Raw genomic sequence first — 17,385 nt, 5'->3', positions numbered from 1 at the left:
CAAATTATGCCACTTTGCTTCCCAGGAACTAGCCAAAAACCTCTCACTTGAAACATGAATGTAACAGGTAGTCATCTCATCTAAAAGAAACATATTTAACATATACATACTCTCTCAATGTATAGGAACAGGGAAACCAAATCTACCATGGAGGAAGACTTGTTTAGCAAAAGTGTAGTCTCCCCACTACCCACTCTGGTGATCAATAGTTATACCTTTCTCTTTATAAGGCAAACACAAATACAACTGGGGTGATTGAAAAAACAAAAACAAAAACCCTTAGCATTTTGATAGCATATGTGACAACAAATATATATTTGTTTTATGTTCAAAAACTAGCATCAAATAGTCAAAACACTGCGATGCATCAATGTTGCATCCTAAGGTACTTTGGAAAGCATTTTCTCCACTTGAGTAAAGCCACAGTAGCCATTGTACAGGGAAAATGAAAAGCACAAGAGTTTATTTGACACTAACCCAAAAAAAAAAAAGAAGTATGCATTTTTGACTTCTCAATATTTATCTGGATGCAAACTGTAATATTACACTCAAATGCAATGTACACAAGCATTAGGCTTATACAATTAACTACATTGAAATTGATCCAGAAAGTAGTTCTGGCAAAGTTCTACCCATCATGTGAACTTGGTGAAGCAGTATGCAAGAAAATCTACAAGTTGCACAAAATTAAGAAATTCAAAATATCGCTGACATATTGCATCTGTAAAGCACCGCTCTCACATTCCTGTTCCTGTAAATCAAGAGAGATCATGCATAGATAGAAACCCATTCATGAAAAACACAATCTTACAACTGCAAAACCAAGAGATGCATTGTATACTCTAATCAACATGCATGGGTTCCAAGCCCCCACTTGCATCCTCCATTCCGTGTTTCTGCTCTTTCTCCTCAATCAAACTCTTCTGCTCTTCCTCTATGGTGTTCTGCAACTCATCCACCTGCAAAAACATCAAATAAAAATTAAACCTAATTTCAAAAGGGTTCTACTGCTTAATGCAGGCAACATAATCGAAAATTGGGGAATTTAACAGAGCTGCATACCACATGCAAGAGCAGAGCAAACTGCTTCTTTCGGAGCTCCAGCATCCTCGAACTTGCCGTGTTCTCAGCGTCCATAGCGGCAATCTCTTTCTCCAAATCGGATATGATTTTGAGCGTTTCGGACCGAGGCGGTTGCGTAGCGATCATTTTCCTGATCGCCTCACACTCCTCCTTATGCCTTCTTTCGATTTTACTCTCCTCAAGCTGCTTCTTCAGCAATTCAATGTCGGTCTGCGCTTGCACTATCTGCCGATTTATCTCCTCCCTCAACTCGTCAAAATTGTGCTTCTCTCTGAGATTCGCATCCACAACCGCTTTGCTCTTGAGGAGCGGAATCTCGAAGGTGCTGAGCTCTTGGAGGAAAGCTTTGGCCAGCTTGTCGCAGTCGCCATAGTTGTCCTCGTTCTTGTCGAGCTCGACGAACAGGGATGTGAACTTCTTCTGGAGCTTCTTCAATGGGGGTTCGCCTCTTGTGGTTGTGGTTCGAGTGAGAAGTCTGTGCTTGATGATTACGTCATCTTCGAGCGGCCCGAACGCGTAGTTCGCCGCCACGGCCTCTCCCCGCCCAGAAACCTTTCTTCCTTTTACCAGCATCGATATAAACGTGGTGATTGTAGTGTCGGATAAATTCGATTTGCAATTTGCCGTCAAACCCTAATTCGAATCCTCAGAAACACAAATCCTAATTCTGTTTGTGGGATCCAACGGTGAAGGATGACGTTTGTTGTGTCTGCACAAGGTTTATCGAACGGTAGTTTCTTAGTGTGTTTCAAAGGAAAACACTTCTGCACCTACACCGGATCCAGAATTTTTAAGAGCTATGAAAATAAAATAAAATAAAATAAGACCAATAAATAAATTCTATATATATTATAACCCAATGCAACTAAACACTGTAGCTAAGCACAGTGTAATGACGGAAATGCCCCTCATTTTGCTGTTGTTTTCGTTTTTTTTTTTCCTTCAGCACAGAGAAATTGACGAAACTGCCCTTGACTAAACAGCTTCTTTGTTCCCCTTTTTGCCCCTCCCCCTTCGTTGAGAGGGTTTCGTCCGCTGACAGAACCCTCTGTTTTCAGTTCGTTTCCAACCAGCTGGTTGGGGGGCAGCCATGGAAGATCTGTATTCGTTGCTGGACATGCTTGGGGGGCCGTCGATTTTTGTTTGAGAGGTGAGCTGCAAATCCAGCTGCACTTTTAGTCTTCGTCTCACAGATTTGGGGTCGGGAGATTTCATCCTTTCTACATCCTTCGACTCAGACTTCCATCTTTCTTGCTTGCGAATATTTGCATCCTTTGTCTTCAGGTATGCATCCCATCAACTTTTTAACAGATCTTTTGGTCTTTATTTCATGAATTTGATTGTTGGCTGGGAGATTTTTCGTCCTTTGTAGAGTTGTGTTCATTTTTTTGGTTATTTTGATTTCAGGTTCTTGGGTAATCTCTAATGCTTTATTTAGTTATTTTTTACGAATTTGGGTTCATTTATTTGGTTACTTTGATTTCAGATTTTCGGATAAAACATTGGAAAGCAAAGACTAAGCATGCTTTTTTTTTTTTTAATTGAAAAAATTCCCTTTTTTTATCTGCTGTTGGTTGTTGTATTCTAAATATGGAGAAAAAAATTGATGATAAAACACAAGCAAAAAAGAAGTGAAGCTTAATCAGGTTTTGACAAAATAGAAATTAGGAATGATTAACTAGCAACCATGTTGATAAAGTGCTATCTTCCCTTCTTAGATTGGCTCTCCAGCATATGGTGTCTAGGGAAACAATATGGTTTACTTTCTCAGTTCGGTATGCTTGGTACATAAGTTCTGAAAATTGTCTGGCCTCATTGAGCAGGCATGCTGTAGAGTTCTTGCTTGAATGTGTATGGTTTGTCCTTTAAAATTATAATTGAACATAATATTCTAGATATTAGGATTGCCGCAGGCTTATGTAGATCACAGTCTGTGCAACGATTCAATCCTGAGTGAGAGAGTGGTTTTGTGATTTTGATTGTTTAGGGTGACTTTTGATTGAGATGTTCGATTGAGTTGTCAAGACAAAGGGGATGTAAATTTAGATCAACACTTATAGAAAATTAAAGTTATATATTGAAGTTTTTGGTTTTTAGAATTAGAAAGGCTGAGAAAACAGAAGTCATGCTACAATATACCTGGAATGAATATTTGTGCTGCCTTCTTTAAGGAACCTAAATCTGTTATGTCTTTGGCCTATCCAAGTTAGCATATATTAGATAAATTGTACATTAGTATTTATCAAGCAGTTTAGAAAGTGTCACCTTATAAAACAGGGCCAAATCCTCCCTCTCCCAGTTTATTCACTGCATTGAAGTTGTTTGTTGCAGCTAAAACTCTTTTTAAATTGAAGAGTGGTAGTTCTGCATAATTTTTCGCAGCTTCAGCTCTTTCTTTATTTATATTTTCACTCATACAGCCTTCCGTGCTCCCTGTTTCATTCTAATTATTAGAGCATTGGTTGTTTGGAACAATAGAATATATGTGTTTGTGTGAGTGAGAAAGAGAAAAGGAAAGAGAAGGGTGGTAGCACCATACCTTCCATTCCCAAGTATTTGTTCCATACGAAGAATTGGTTGGCTGGGAGATTTTTTGTCAAGAGACTTTCTTTCTTTTAGTTTTTTGTCAAGAAATTTTTTGTCAAGAGATTTTTTTTTTTTTTTTTGGTCAAAATAGAAATTGGCAATTATTTTATCTTAGATGGAAGGATCAAATAGAACTGACTTGCTTCTATCTCCTTTCACTTTAGATGGAAGGATGTCTGTGCACATATCCAGTAGCTTTGTGCATGTTTTCCTTTCACCCAATTTCATTATTTTTTTTTTCCTTGAAAAATTCTTCAGCCTCAGCACATGTGTCTCTAAACCTTATCTGTCCAATCCCATTCAGTAGCATGAAGGGGCACATGACTAATAGTTCAATAACAGCTTACTGTCTTCACAATTTTCACTAGGAACCGAGTTCGAGTTTCGATTCACATCAGAATAATAACATAGATGGGTTTGTGCATTTGGTATTTGTTTTTGTGTGATATTTTTCTCTTAGGGCGTGTCAAACGTTTTGAGTGTTTTTTTATCTGCTTTTGGTTGCTGTATCCTAAATATGGAGAAAAAAAAATTAATGATAAAACACAAGGAAAAAAGAAGTGAAGATTAATCATGTTTCGACAAAATAGAAATTGGGTGCTTTATTCTTTTTGAGCTTAACTTTTCTCATAGATTGCTTGCACTTGAGGGCATTCCCCCGCATGTTATTGTTTTAATGCTTTTGTCCTCTGTTGGGTCATTTGGGTTGGTGTCATTTTACATTAAGTATCTTTGAAACCACTCCAAGGACCTTCTCTCCTTAGAGTTGTAGTTTCATTTAAGTTGCCAAAACGGTATAAAGTAGGTATAAATTAGTATAAATTAGGTCAAAATGCTTCTGTAGAGGACTGTTCTGTATGTATGGAATTTTGATCTTTGTGGAAATATGGATGGTATGTTAGAAAGTGAATTCATATAGACAGCATAGTTGGAATTTTGAGTTCTTAGGTTTATTTTTGTACAAAGTCTTCTGTTAGAAGATTCATTGAAGAGCCATTTCTTTCCTTTTTCAGTCTCTCTTCTATCACTTGAAAGGCTAAAGTACCTGCAAAGGCATGAATTCTTGCAGGAATTATAGCTCATGAGAGCAATACTTTTTTTATATAAATCTATTTAAAGGATGAGACATAGAAGGATCTTTGAAAATGATGGTCTGGAATGGATATTTTGTAGACCAAAGTTTGAGGTCTGTCATTGGGAATGCATAATTGTATCCGAAAGCTTCCCGTGATGAACTTTAGGATCTTTGAAAATTATGCATAATTGCATAATTGGTTGTTGGCTGGGAGATTTTTCGTCCTTTCTAGATTTTCTGTGTGAAAGTGGAGGGATTTGGGTTCGGTTGTGTGAGTGAAATTATGCATCTTTGTGTGTTATTTCAGTCCAAGTTTGTACCTTTGTATATATGAGTGTGTTGTTCTGTTTTGATATATGAGTGTAAAATCTTACTTTACTGCCTAACATGAACATTTTGTCCCAAAGTTTGTGTAATGACTGACAAATGTAAGGAGTTTGAAAAAGGTATCTGAGGTATAGAAACCCCCCGAAGTTTGAGTTCAATATTCTCTCATGGTGAATATATCTAACTCCTCACATGTGAGCCTCTATCCTCAGCTTATATTGGAAGGTTGCAGTCTTAGGAATTTAAACCCAGGATCTCCAGCTTAGTTAGCATGATAATATTGGTTGGTTTGTTGCCATTCACAGTACTGTAATAAGATGCGGGTCAATAATTATTTTATATTCTCAATTCATTCATGTTTATATTTTTTTCAATCTCATGGACTACCTTTCTTTTATAACATATAGCGATGATCCATTTCACCAGTTTGTTATTTCTGTTTAACCATATAAATTTTCTTTTTCCATCTTTTTTTAAATTTTTAAATTTTTTTTTTTAATTCATGGTTTACTGGTCCTTATTGATTGTATCTTCTGAAAGAGATTCTTTTTGTGTCTGCAAAAAAAAAAAAAAAAAAAAAAAAAAAAAAAAGTCCCAAGCTTATAGACTTCTGGATATTTTAGGTATTGAAATTAAAATTTTTTTTTTTTAATAAAAAAGAAAAACAGGAATTTGATGCATGTCCTTCTGTATTATCAACTGGGTTTTCATTTGAATTTTGTATACAGCTTCTATATGATTTTCTTTTTTTTCCCCCGCAGTTGCAGTAACACAACCTGTAATATATAATACAATTTACATCAGAACATATGCTTTGTAAACGAATCATGAAAGCAATGTTGAAATGAGGGGATCCGTACAGAGTGATTTCTTTCCGTACAGATTTTGCTCAAGCTAATTTCTTGGTTTAATGAAAAGATTCTGCATGCATAAAATACTCAAGCTAATTTTTCTTCCTTTTTTTTTTTTTTTTAATTTTTTTTATTTTTTTTAACTATGTTTTCTTTTGATATTTTGCAGGTGGTCTTTTGTTGCTTTGGATAGAGCGGTTTGGTTGGTGTTTTCAGTTCTGTTAAGCAAGGGGTGAGTTTCTAGGCTGAAATTTCAATTAATTGGTTTAAGTTTTGTGAATAGAGCATAGGAATTAGATAATAGCATCAATTGACAATTGGTTGGTGTTAATTTGTTGTTGTAATGATAGGTTTAGATGATTACAATATTTGAACATGTTGGTAAATCCTTTGACTGTTTTGGCAATTGGGTAGTTGAGATGTTCCCTAAAGCAAAGACTAAGCATGCTTTTTTTTATTGAAAAATTTTTCTTTTTTTATCTGCTGTTGGTTGTTGTATTCTAAATATGGAAAAAAAAAATTGATGATAAAACACAAGCAAAAAAGAAGTGAAGATTAATCAGGTTTTGACAAAATAGAAATTAGGAATGATTAACTAGCAACCATGCTGATAAAGTGCTATCTTCCCTTCTTAGATTGTTTCTCCAGCATATGGTGTCTAGGGAAACAATATGGTTTACTTTCTCAGTTCGATATGCTTGGTACATAAGTTCTGAAAATTGTTTGGCCTCATTGAGCAGACATGCTGTAGAGTTCTTGCTTGAACGTGTATGGTTTGTCCTTTAAAATTATAATTGAACATAATATTCTAGATATTAGAATTGCTGCAAGCTTATGTAGATCACAGTCTCTGCAACGATTCAATCCTGAGTGAGAGAGTGGTTTTGTGATTTTGATTGTTTAGGGTGACTTGGTGGGCTTGATTGATTATGAGTTTTGAGTCAAATGTACTCATTGTGTATATCTGTTTAACTAGGCTTGATATTAATATATGCATATTGTTTGAGCCATGTTCTATCTTTAGGGTATTTTTTATTTATTTTTTACGAATTTGGGTTCATTTATTTAGTTACTTTGATTTCAGGTTTTGGGGTAATCCCTAATGCTTTATTTATTTATTTTTTACGAATTTGGGTTCATTTATTTGGTTACTTTGATTTCAGGTTCTTGAGTAATCCCTATTGCTATATAAGAGGAGCTGAGGTATTTAAATTTCACAACATATTGGATTCTATCAGGAAGGGGATTGAATCTCACAGATTAGCTCAGGTATTTCCATCATTGTTATTATTAATTTTTTTAATCAATTGTCAATTCAATGACTTTGCTCTTTTCGAGAAATCTTAGAAATGGAAATCATTCTCAATTTCTGTTTTGGTTGCTGATAAAACACTGGAAAGCAAAAACTAAGCATGCTTTTTTTTATTGAAAAAATTTTCTTTTTTGTTCTGCTGTTGGTTGTTGTATTCTAAATATGGAGAAAAAAATTAATGATAAAACACAAGGAAAAAAGAAGTGAAGATTAATCACGTTTTGACAAAATAGAAATTAGGAATGATTGACCAGCAACCATGCTGATAAAGTGCCATCTTCCCTTCTTAGCTTGACTCTCCAGCATATGGTGTCTGGGAAAACATATGGTTTACTCTCTTTGTTCGATATGCTTGATACATAAATTCTGAAAATTGTATGGCCTGATTGAGCAGGCATGCTATAGAGTTCTTGCTTGAATGTGTATGGTTTGTCCTTTAAAATTACAACTGAACATAATATCCTAGATATTAGGATTGCCGCAAGCTTATGTAGATCACAGTTTGTGCAACGATTCAATCTGGTTCTCATCAATATTAACATTTACTCTCTTCTCACTTTTTTTATAACAGGGTCAAGACCTCCATCAAAGAGAAGAAAAATCATGAAGACATTGCAAAACAGAACTCGCCCAATTAAATAGCATGCTGTTCAAAACTATCCAAATTTTGCTATTTTGATGCCTACTTCCTACTATTAACATCTCAATGTATATACAAACAAGTGTACTATTTTAACATAACAAGTAGCCTATAAAATATGTTATTACTTGCTTTTTTGCAACTTACACTCCCTTAGTTAAACATAATGTTATAAATTAAATCTCATTGTATATATAAACAATCTAACTTTGTTTACGCAATTTCAAAACCCGCAGCATCGCGCGGGCTTTCCTGCTAGTAAATAACTAAAACAAATAAGGGAAGATAAAAGGGAGGTCCCTTCAATTGGGAACGTCTACGGGTTGGGGTCTTTGTGGCTTTAGTAAGGGGATAGTAATTGGGAAATTTTCGTCTAAGGGGATAGATAGTCTTTGTGGATTTTTATTTTTTGGGTTCAAATATATACTAAGTACGACCTCAATTTTGGCCAATTTAAAATTACTATGTAAATTATATGTATGTAGAAGCATCGTTTTATAATTTTGTCTTTTTTTCCATTCAAGAGATATTGGGGGAGAAGGGTTTTCACACGCACACACACACACACACACACTGTCAATGTGTCATGAGGGTTCAAAACTAAGACCATTGGTCAGCAAAGTCAAAGCCCTTTTCATTGGGCTGGATCCTGTCGACCATTTTATCTTATTTAAGAGCATTAATCCGTACATCCAAGGTTCTAAGTTCAACTCCTCTTCTCTCCATATGCCAAAAAATAAAAATAAAAATAAAAACATAATTTCTTTGAATAAGGTCGGTTGATGATATTAAGCTCAAGTTCATGACACCATTAGTTTGGAAGCAAAATTAAATTTGAGAAACTATTTTTGAATGTCATTAAGTCACTATTTGGATGAATGTAACATTTGATGAGTCATTTGAAAAGGTTATAACAGGCCTGAAAAAAAAAAAAAAATGTTTTTGTATAAGGAAAAATGAAGTACTGGAATTGCAGCACAAGTCATTTTGGAGTTGATTGACCCGTCCAAGCCCCAGTTAATGTCAATCTCTCAAATAGGCCTTCACTAATTAACCTATTGAATTTATACAGCACATGTGAGATTTAGCATAAGAAAGAAACAATTTAAGCATACATAGATGTCTCCCAACCATGTTTAAATGCTTCAGTCGGTAAAATGCGCCCGTTAGGCTTCCGGATGACGGAACTCTCCTCCCCCAACCAAATTTGGATACGATTAGTCTTCTTTCATTCTTTTGCAGAGTGATTCTTTGCCAAGGGTACCAATACCGCTTGGTCCTGTCTCAGTACAGTACTGTTCACGTGTTCGCTTAGTGATGGCACCTTGTACCTTGTCCGATTTGTCAAAATCACAATCTGTGACGTCCTCATAAAAAGAATTCTTTTTGTTGGAATATTGTTTCATTGTTCGGTTGAGCTCTTCCGCGTCTTGTTCGAATAGTGCGCGGACTCCACACTTCTTCACCTTCACCCACGTCTTCTCTCCTGGGTAAGACCTTGCTTCGAAATGAAACCTCATCTTATGATCATGGCATTTCTCCCTCCAATAGGTCTCAGGTCTCTGTCTTGGTTTCCAAAATAAACGTTGCCTAGACAGGAGGAGCAACCAAAGGTGATCCGACGCTACATCGTCTATGGTAGTAACATAACCCGGGCGCGCAGAGGTGTTTAAATCATCATAAAGGCAATGAAAACTGATTAAATTATGTTTCGTAGCAGTAGCTGAAATTTCTTGAGCAGGTACAAATAGAGCACAAAAAGCAAACCCCACCCACTTGCTATTAGAATCCGAAGGTAGTGTCTCAATTACTGAGTCTCCCACACTTTGATTATTGAACCACTCAGGAATTTCACTTCCAGGAATTATAATATAGAAGAAGCTCAAAGAACGAGGAATTTCCTGCACCAAAGGAAGGATATAAATAGTACTACACAACTAAAGAGGGAAGAGGAGGGAGGAAGAAGGAGAAGTACCTGAAGGAATTTCTTCAGCATTAAAAATATTATGGAACTGGAACCTTGATGGTCAATCAAACTGAAGCAATTCAAAGAACGAATCGACATATAACTTACACCATTGCACATCGGTGTTGGATCTGGGAATATTTTCAAGGAAGTACAATTATCAGTGTTTACAAAAATACTTAGTGGTCCGTTTGATGGAAGGCTTGGCAATTTTTGAAGCCTTTTGCAATTCTTCAATGTGATGCTCCGAAGATTAGAAAGCCCACTGATGCTTGCAGGAAGGCTAACAAAATGGTTTCCATCAAGATTTAATTCTTCTAAAGAGGACAATAAACCAATATCTTCAGGTATTGCTCCTTCACAAAGATTGCAGTCATTCAGATTTAGACGCTTCAAAAAGCGTAAATCTTTTAAGGAAGCTAACACCAGACTCACAGGGTGGGGATTCTTTCTTGGAAATAAGCCAAAAGTGAAGAAAGAATGCCATGATCTAGGCAGTTCGATATCTTTCACTGGAACCAGGGAAGATGGGGGATCTCTCATAGAAATTCCACTCATATCAAGCTCCTTCAAACTCGCCATGGAATGTATATTTGATGAAGGCATTTGCTCAACAGCAGTGAAGTTTAAAGAAAGCTTCGAAAAATTCTTCATTTCTCCCACAAATTCTGGAATCTTTTTCACTTTTGAGCACCCAGAAAGATCAAATGTTTCAAGAGATTCCAGTTCTACTTCACTTGGGAGACTCTTAATGCTTTTACAGTATTTAAAATTCAAAACTCTTAGTCTTTTGAGAGAGGCAATGGATGGATGAATCTTAACAAGATTAGTACAACCTTCAAAAACCAGCCTCTCAAGATTCTGAGTACCTGTGAAATCTGGGGTCCTTGTCAAGTTCTCGGAGTAACTAAGATCAATAGATTTCAACTTCACCATGTACTGTACAAAACATGAAAATGGTAGATTAAATTAATAAACTTCCAAGAACCGTACAATTTATTGAGATTGAAAAGAAATAGCTTGCAAAGTCTTACCTTTATTCCATTCCAAAGGTGATCAATTTTGCTATGCTGCATACGAAGTTCAGCAAGCTCAACAGGTTGAAAACTTGGTGGCAGACATTTGGAGGGATACCAACTCCACTCCAGAATCCTTAAGGAATTGGGAAGATACTTTGGGCCCAAAGAAAGGCGCAAATTATTAATCTTGAGCAACCTTAGTTTACACATCTTAGTGAATGCTTCAGGATTCCAGTGTGCCGCTTCAAATTCATGCAAGCGTAGGACTATGCCTTCAATGGTTTCCGTTCCCTTGTAAATAGGAATGAAAGAAAAGTTAGTGTCATAATCAAGTCTCTCTTATCGTTATTAATGGAATTATGGTATGTTATCCAAGGCTTTGGTATTTTACTTTTTGTGCAACTTCTTACCGTATTGTTCGTGAGTACATGAATGATGTCACTGTGAAGCCACAAGCGACTGCGACCACCTGGCTCGTCAAAAGACTCTTGACGAACAATCTCCCATGCCATTTCTTGTATCAAATCATGAATGGACAGGCACGTGTTTGAAATAGACAAGAGAGATTTCTCAATAAGAACATGTATCACAATACGAGTGCCAACAAAACCACAACTGTCTAGTATTTCAATCACTTCTTCCTTGTCATAAAACTTATGGAAACATGCAACATCAAGAAAAATTTTCTTCTGCATCTCCTCTAGTCCATCATAGCTTATTTTCAACATTTGAAAAATTTTTCTGTCAGGAGCTTGCTTCAGTTTATCTAGTGCACTCTTCCATTCATCTCGACTTCTTTTATACAAAAAAGACCCCAAAGTTTTAAGAGCTAATGGAAGACCTCCTGCGTAGTTTATGAAATTTTTAGACAGTTCTAGATAATCTTCTTCAAGGTCATCTTTTCTAAAGGCCTTCCTACTAAAGAGATAAAGAGCTTCGTCTTGGGTTAATGGCATGACCTTATATACTTTCTCTATCCCATGTTCGACGAACAAATGTTCATCTCTAGTTGTAATGATGATTCTACTTCCCAAACCAAAGCAGTCTTTTTCTCTGATCAACATTTCCAGTTGGTCTGATTGATCTACATCATCAAGAACGAGAAGAACCTTTTTATTACATAGACACCTCTTTATCGTAGTCAATCCACTATAAGCATCATAAACTTGTATATTTTTTTCCCTCAAGATATTGGAAAGAAGCTGTTTCTGTAAAGGAACTAGACCATGTGTTGCATAAACCTCTCTGACATTTGCAAGAAAGCTGCTACCTTCAAAATTATGAGAAATTGTCTCATAAACTAATCTAGCAAGGGTTGTCTTACCCATTCCGCCCATCCCCCATATCCCAACAAAGCGCACATCATTTGCGTTTGTATCTAAAAGCAGATCTATTTCCTCTAGTTTAATATCAAGTCCGACCAATATCTCCGAGGAATCTAACAATGAAAATGAGGGATGCACTTTATCCCACACTGCATCAACAATTTTTTTGATAAGCTCTGTATCATACCTAGAAACAGAAGAAGAAAAAAATCATCAAATCAATGTGTCAGTTGTTGAATATGTCATAAATAAAGTGCATGGCAAATTCTGAAACGCAATATTTTTTAGTCAAGGCTTATTAGCTATGTGTCAGTTGTTGCTTCATGCTTACCTATAATCCTTTGAATTCCACCCAGCGAGATCAGCAACTTTTTTTAAAGCATTTCTCCACTCAAGCACCTCCTCTCTGTCTTCCCCACAATTCCTTTCATGGTTAATGAGGGCTGTCCCAAAACTCCCCCGTTGATGTCGTACATCAGAGGGATCCACATCATAAAAAATTGGGAAAATTCTCTCCTTCTCTTTCATGGACTGAACAATATGGGTTAGTTCACGCAAACACCAACTTGATGAAGCATAGTTTGTTGAAAGAACTATGATTGCAAACCTTGATTGTTCAATCGCGGTCAGAAGCTCCGGATTGATATCTGCCCCTCTTTCAAGATCTGGATCATCCCTGAAAGTTCTAATTCCTCGCCAGTCCAACTGTTTGTATAAATAGTCTGTAAAACCCCTGCGAGTGTCCTCACCCCTGAAACTCAAAAACACTTCGTATTTCCATGAACAAACTGCAGTAGCTGAAGTGAAGGCCCTTTGGCTGCTCGATGCCATTGGAAAGTAGTGGTTTCAAGAAATCTTCTGTGAGCACGGGATTGTGGAACTAGAATGATTAGAAAGAAAAGAAAAATCAGCACAGATAGAGGTTCCAGGAAGCTACGCAGGTAAGTATTAATGCAATTACTTAAAACTCAAGTCAAGCCATTAACTCAGCAATTATGTGTTCAATTCCCTCGGCATCAGTAAGCTGGACACAATCACTTTTGTGAGAAGAAAGAGAACGCATCCCACCAAGTGGGGTGTTGTGGAAAACATTTGTCCTTTCTCATTATTTCCTTTCTATAGTGGGGTGACGTGGATTTCCTTACTAAAGTGTTTGTTCCTATTGATTTGATTCCTTGCTAAAGTGGACGGCTTCAAGACGTCATGTAAATATCTTCCTCCCTAGAAAAATAAAACGAAAGTTGGGAACTTGCTTGGACTAGACCACTTTTGCCTTGAAATTTCATTTCATTTTGTTGGTCTTGGTCATTTCACTTTGGCAGCATATTTCATGTTTTTCCTTGAAATGAGCCAACATTAAATACATATTTTTCATGACCATTTAGTCCTCATTAACAATTTAAAATTACAATATATCATTAAATGCATTTTTTTATTTGATTTAATATTGGTATAATCGAAAAATTATACGAATTTTGTGTTCCATTCCTACTCAAAACAAACATGAAAAATGAAATAAAGTGATATCTCCCGGTTACTTTCCCAATATTACCAAACATAGAAAAAGAATCTTCCATTTTCCATTCCTTAGGAAATGACATGGGAAGTGATTTCCCCTCAAATCCGTTCCGTGAACCAAGCGAGGCCAATATGTCTTATCCACGTGTTAGGCTTCCTACATTAAAAAGTTAAAGGAACATAACTTGAGTTTATAAGACGTTCGTCAATCCTCCCATTGCCAATTAGTTTTGATGTAGAACCTCAACTTCCTTCACACCTCTGATACTGAGCCCCAACATATTGTGTTGTAGGAATTTTTGGATCGAATTATTGCGTTTTAGGATAGGACTATGACCTCTTCACATGTGAGGTTTTTAATGTTACTTAAAAATGGACAGGTGTATCTATAGTGATGGCGTGGGGACTTTTTGGATTTCTTGGCCTCCTGTGTGTCCTAAAGGCCCCATTTGGTTACAAAAAGGAATTGATAAGCTTAAGAGAGAAAGAAAGAAAAAAAAGAACATAAAAAAAGGGACAATCACTTTGGTGAGAAGAAAGAGAACGCATCCCAGCGAAGTTTCATGGGGTGTTGTGTTGTGGAAAACATTAGTGATTAGTCCTTTCTCATTATTTCCTTTTTATTGTGGGGTGATGCGGTTTTCCACCTCTACAGCGCCCTTTCCTCTCCCTTTCATCTAAACTTTCCTGTGAATTAACTAACTTTAGTAAGCAAACATGGACCAGACCAGAGCCAGTTCACTTTGGTAGGAAAAGAAAAATGATACTTCCCCAAAACCACGGAAGCTTTTCTTGAAATTTCTTTTATTTTTTTTGGTGGAAAACATTTGTCCTTTCATTTTGTAAAAGACTTTCATGTTTTTCCTTTCCTTTTTTTTTTCACCTTGTCCTTTATCCTGAGTATTGGACGTATTGAGCTCTTTCTTAGGGAGAATCTTCGGTTTCTTGCCTTGACTTTTGAGTCTCTTTTCTGTAGAAATTGTTTTGGCATCACATGTAATGTAAATTTCCTTTTTCCTCTTGAGAGTTTACATTTTATGGATTGTGCTATGATGTTCATTAGAAAATTTGGTTGGGTGAGGAAGATTCCGCTTACTTTAATAGCCATTCAACTTATCCGTGGTTCAATAATTGCAGTGTACTACAGTGTTTCATGTGAATCATTTCTCTGGAAAAATCCCAACATCATTGAGGAGTCTTATTTTCTTGTCTCAATGTCTCCTACAATAATTTTGAAGGACTAATACCAACAAATACTCAGCTCCAAGGCTTCAATGCCTCTGCATTTGAGGGAAACCAGAAACTTTGTGGTGCTCCCCTCCCAACTGAGTGCCTGGGAACTAATGGGATTGATGCAGGTATGAAATCCCATGGTTTTATATTTCACTTGCGCTTGGATTTATTATGGGATTTTGTGACAAGACCCTCTCCGGAATTTCCCAAAAGTCAAAACGGACCCCGTCTTTGTTCCGACATCTTCCCGATGCCGGGCCCACTTACTAAAAACCGAAACTCTCCACCACAATTTTGGCAGTGTCTCCCCTGTAAACTAAGCAAACCCAACAAAAATTTCAACCTGCAATAAACGTAAAATAATAATCCCAACCAGCAGCATGCTTTCATAATTCATCAAAACATACTAAATGGCCTCCGGCCTCACAATTAAAATCTACCATGGGCGATAACAGAGCATCTACTGAATTTAGATTACAAGAACAGTTGAGTAAAAGAAATTACTCAAATCCTAACTAGGAAAGTTCACGGTTCGAGCCTCGTACACCACTTGCACGCTTCCTAGAGCGACTACTGGTTGGGGGCGCAAAACAGAAAACATGTGAGTGGACAAAAACAAGATTTGCATTTAAAACAATATAGTAACCCCACCGTGTAAAAATAATGCTCAAGACATGCAGGTTCACAATTCATTATTGAATTACTCAAAACATATTTCATTTAAAATTCTTTAAAACACAAGTCATCTCATCCATAAACCTCATTCTTACAATCTTGCAACTCCTGCCAAACCACTGAAAAACTCTAATTCTTCACTCTCCCAACTATACATATACATACATACATACATATATATATATATATAACTATACATAGCTATATGATATACTCATCACACTACCTAGGTACCGGGGAAACAATCCAACTGGGGGATCGTTTGACTAGCCCGCATGATTTTCAGGTGCTATCATGCGTCTAGGGATGAGCGGTCCAACCGGGGGACGAAACTCCATAGCTCACACACCGGAACATCCAACGCCATGTGTAGCTCCCAAATTATCTCATACGCGCGCAGACTGGATCATCACACACCGGAACATCCAATGCCATGGGTGATGACCCTAAACAATATACATAGTTTTTCCATACGCCGGAACATCCAACGCCGCGTGTGAGACGGATAACCTATTCTTCCCACAAGCCGGAACATCCAACGCCACGTGTGAAAAGTCTAATAACTGGGGAAGGTACTTACATAGTGTAATCATACAACTTCTCTCAACAACCCCTCATATTCAAGTTCTTCCACAACTCACTTCAACAACCCAAGTATCTCACTTATAGAGAATATATATATATATATATATATACTTCCCCAAAATCCATATAAAATATACTCTCGATACCCAAATATGCCCAACCCACAATATATTGCCAAAGCGCTATACAAACATCGAATTCAACTCATGAATATAATATATTCAATAAACCATTAAAAACATTATGCATAAATCTTTCATCAATAAAACCATGCATATGATTGAAAACAAAGTCCACTCACAAATATTCCCACGCTGCCAGACCACGAGAGGGTCCTGCCTGCTGAGTACGTGTAGTCGGAACACCTATTTCGAGATACGAACCCTTAATTAATATAAAATTACTTCGAAGCGGAAATCACAAATTAAATACTTAAATCCCCAAATTCCCAGTACGTGCACGTTGAAGGAGGTATCCTAAGGTCCGATTACATGTTTAAGAATTGTTCACGATTGTACGGTTATCGCTAACTCACAAACTTTGCATTATTGAATCAGAACATTCGGGGCTTCGTTTCATAATCTGTGAAGTCCTACACGGTCCTAGGAATACCTATAACAACATATTTTACTTGAAAAAGATCTAACGGTCATAACCTATCGAACCCGGATAACGCACAATATGCGAAAATCCGTTCGATAGTCAAACGACACCTGAATTGAGATCCGTGAAATCCTATGCACTCGTAACAACCTAAAGATCTCATCGGGTCAAATTGCAACTTCACCAGCCTCGCCCACTTGCCGCCTAATGCGCCGGCAGCGCGTGAGTGTGTAGAGTAAATTCCAGTGACGAGCTCACCCTTCCTATCCTAGCTTCTACTCAAGGTCAAGATCACTTCATTCAACTACGGGGAGCTCCAATTCGGACGGCAGCTGGCTGGAATTTCACTTTGAAATTTGGCCAAAACCTAGATTTACAAAATCAGTTTCTACCCAGCAAATTGATCCAAACCTATGCATCAGTCACCTAGAACTCGGAAAAGAGGAAGAATCCTCACCTCAATCACCTGGTTTGGGCGGCGGAGACGGCGGCGCGACGATGGAAAGTCTCCGGTTTGAACCAGTCGAGATCGTCGGCGATTCTCGAGTTTTCCGACTGGGAGACTTGGTGATTCTGGTTCAGGGCTT

The 17,385-nt window shown here is 37.1% G+C and overlaps 2 protein-coding genes and 1 long non-coding RNA gene across 4 annotated transcripts; 1 reads left to right on the top strand and 2 right to left on the bottom strand.

Annotated features, from left to right (window-relative positions):
* Window positions 1-483: 483 nt before the first annotated feature.
* Window positions 484-1,873, bottom strand: LOC117637473 (THO complex subunit 7A-like). The gene is made up of 2 exons (XM_034372370.1): window positions 1,063-1,873; window positions 484-959 (listed from the first exon to the last, which is right to left on the bottom strand). The coding sequence occupies exons 1-2, from the start codon at window positions 1,654-1,656 to the stop codon at window positions 843-845; spliced, it is 711 nt and encodes a 236-aa protein (XP_034228261.1). The 5' UTR covers window positions 1,657-1,873; the 3' UTR covers window positions 484-842.
* Window positions 1,874-2,124: 251 nt separating this feature from the next.
* LOC117637475 lies at window positions 2,125-8,135 on the top strand. 2 transcript variants are annotated; one of them, XR_004587184.1, is made up of 4 exons: window positions 2,125-2,367; window positions 6,092-6,154; window positions 7,086-7,191; window positions 8,111-8,135. It is a non-coding gene; the product is annotated as an uncharacterized LOC117637475 (long non-coding RNA). The 2 variants fall into 2 exon arrangements; XR_004587183.1 differs by lacking the exon at window positions 8,111-8,135 and adding an exon at window positions 7,806-8,055 and having other exon boundaries at window positions 2,126-2,367.
* A 664-nt stretch (window positions 8,136-8,799) lies between these two features.
* On the bottom strand, window positions 8,800-13,254 carry LOC117637472 (disease resistance protein RUN1-like). Its single transcript, XM_034372368.1, has 5 exons — window positions 12,516-13,254; window positions 11,270-12,371; window positions 10,875-11,150; window positions 9,850-10,779; window positions 8,800-9,775 (listed from the first exon to the last, which is right to left on the bottom strand). The coding sequence occupies exons 1-5, from the start codon at window positions 13,013-13,015 to the stop codon at window positions 9,092-9,094; spliced, it is 3,492 nt and encodes a 1,163-aa protein (XP_034228259.1). The 5' UTR covers window positions 13,016-13,254; the 3' UTR covers window positions 8,800-9,091.
* Window positions 13,255-17,385: the final 4,131 nt, after the last annotated feature.

Source organism: Prunus dulcis, chromosome 8 (genome assembly GCF_902201215.1).
Source record: "Prunus dulcis chromosome 8, ALMONDv2, whole genome shotgun sequence".
In the NCBI taxonomy this organism is placed as follows: domain Eukaryota; kingdom Viridiplantae; phylum Streptophyta; class Magnoliopsida; order Rosales; family Rosaceae; genus Prunus; species Prunus dulcis.
Note: the sequence above shows the minus strand (reverse complement) of the source record. Positions and strands in the feature narration are given on the sequence as shown.

Bases quoted from the DNA above. Each gene is read 5' to 3' on its own strand.
- LOC117637473 (XM_034372370.1), bottom strand. From the start codon at position 1,656: ATGCTGGTAAAAGGAAGAAAGGTTTCTGGGCGGGGAGAGGCCGTGGCG. The intron at 960-1,062 runs GTATGCAGCTCT...ATGTTTTTGCAG, and splicing joins TTGCTCTGCTCTTGCATGTG to GTGGATGAGTTGCAGAACAC.
- LOC117637472 (XM_034372368.1), bottom strand. From the start codon at position 13,015: ATGGCATCGAGCAGCCAAAGGGCCTTCACTTCAGCTACTGCAGTTTGT. The intron at 10,780-10,874 runs GTAAGACTTTGC...TGTTTTGTACAG, and splicing joins ACCTTTGGAATGGAATAAAG to TACATGGTGAAGTTGAAATC. The intron at 9,776-9,849 runs GTACTTCTCCTT...CCTTTGGTGCAG, and splicing joins TGCTGAAGAAATTCCTTCAG to GAAATTCCTCGTTCTTTGAG.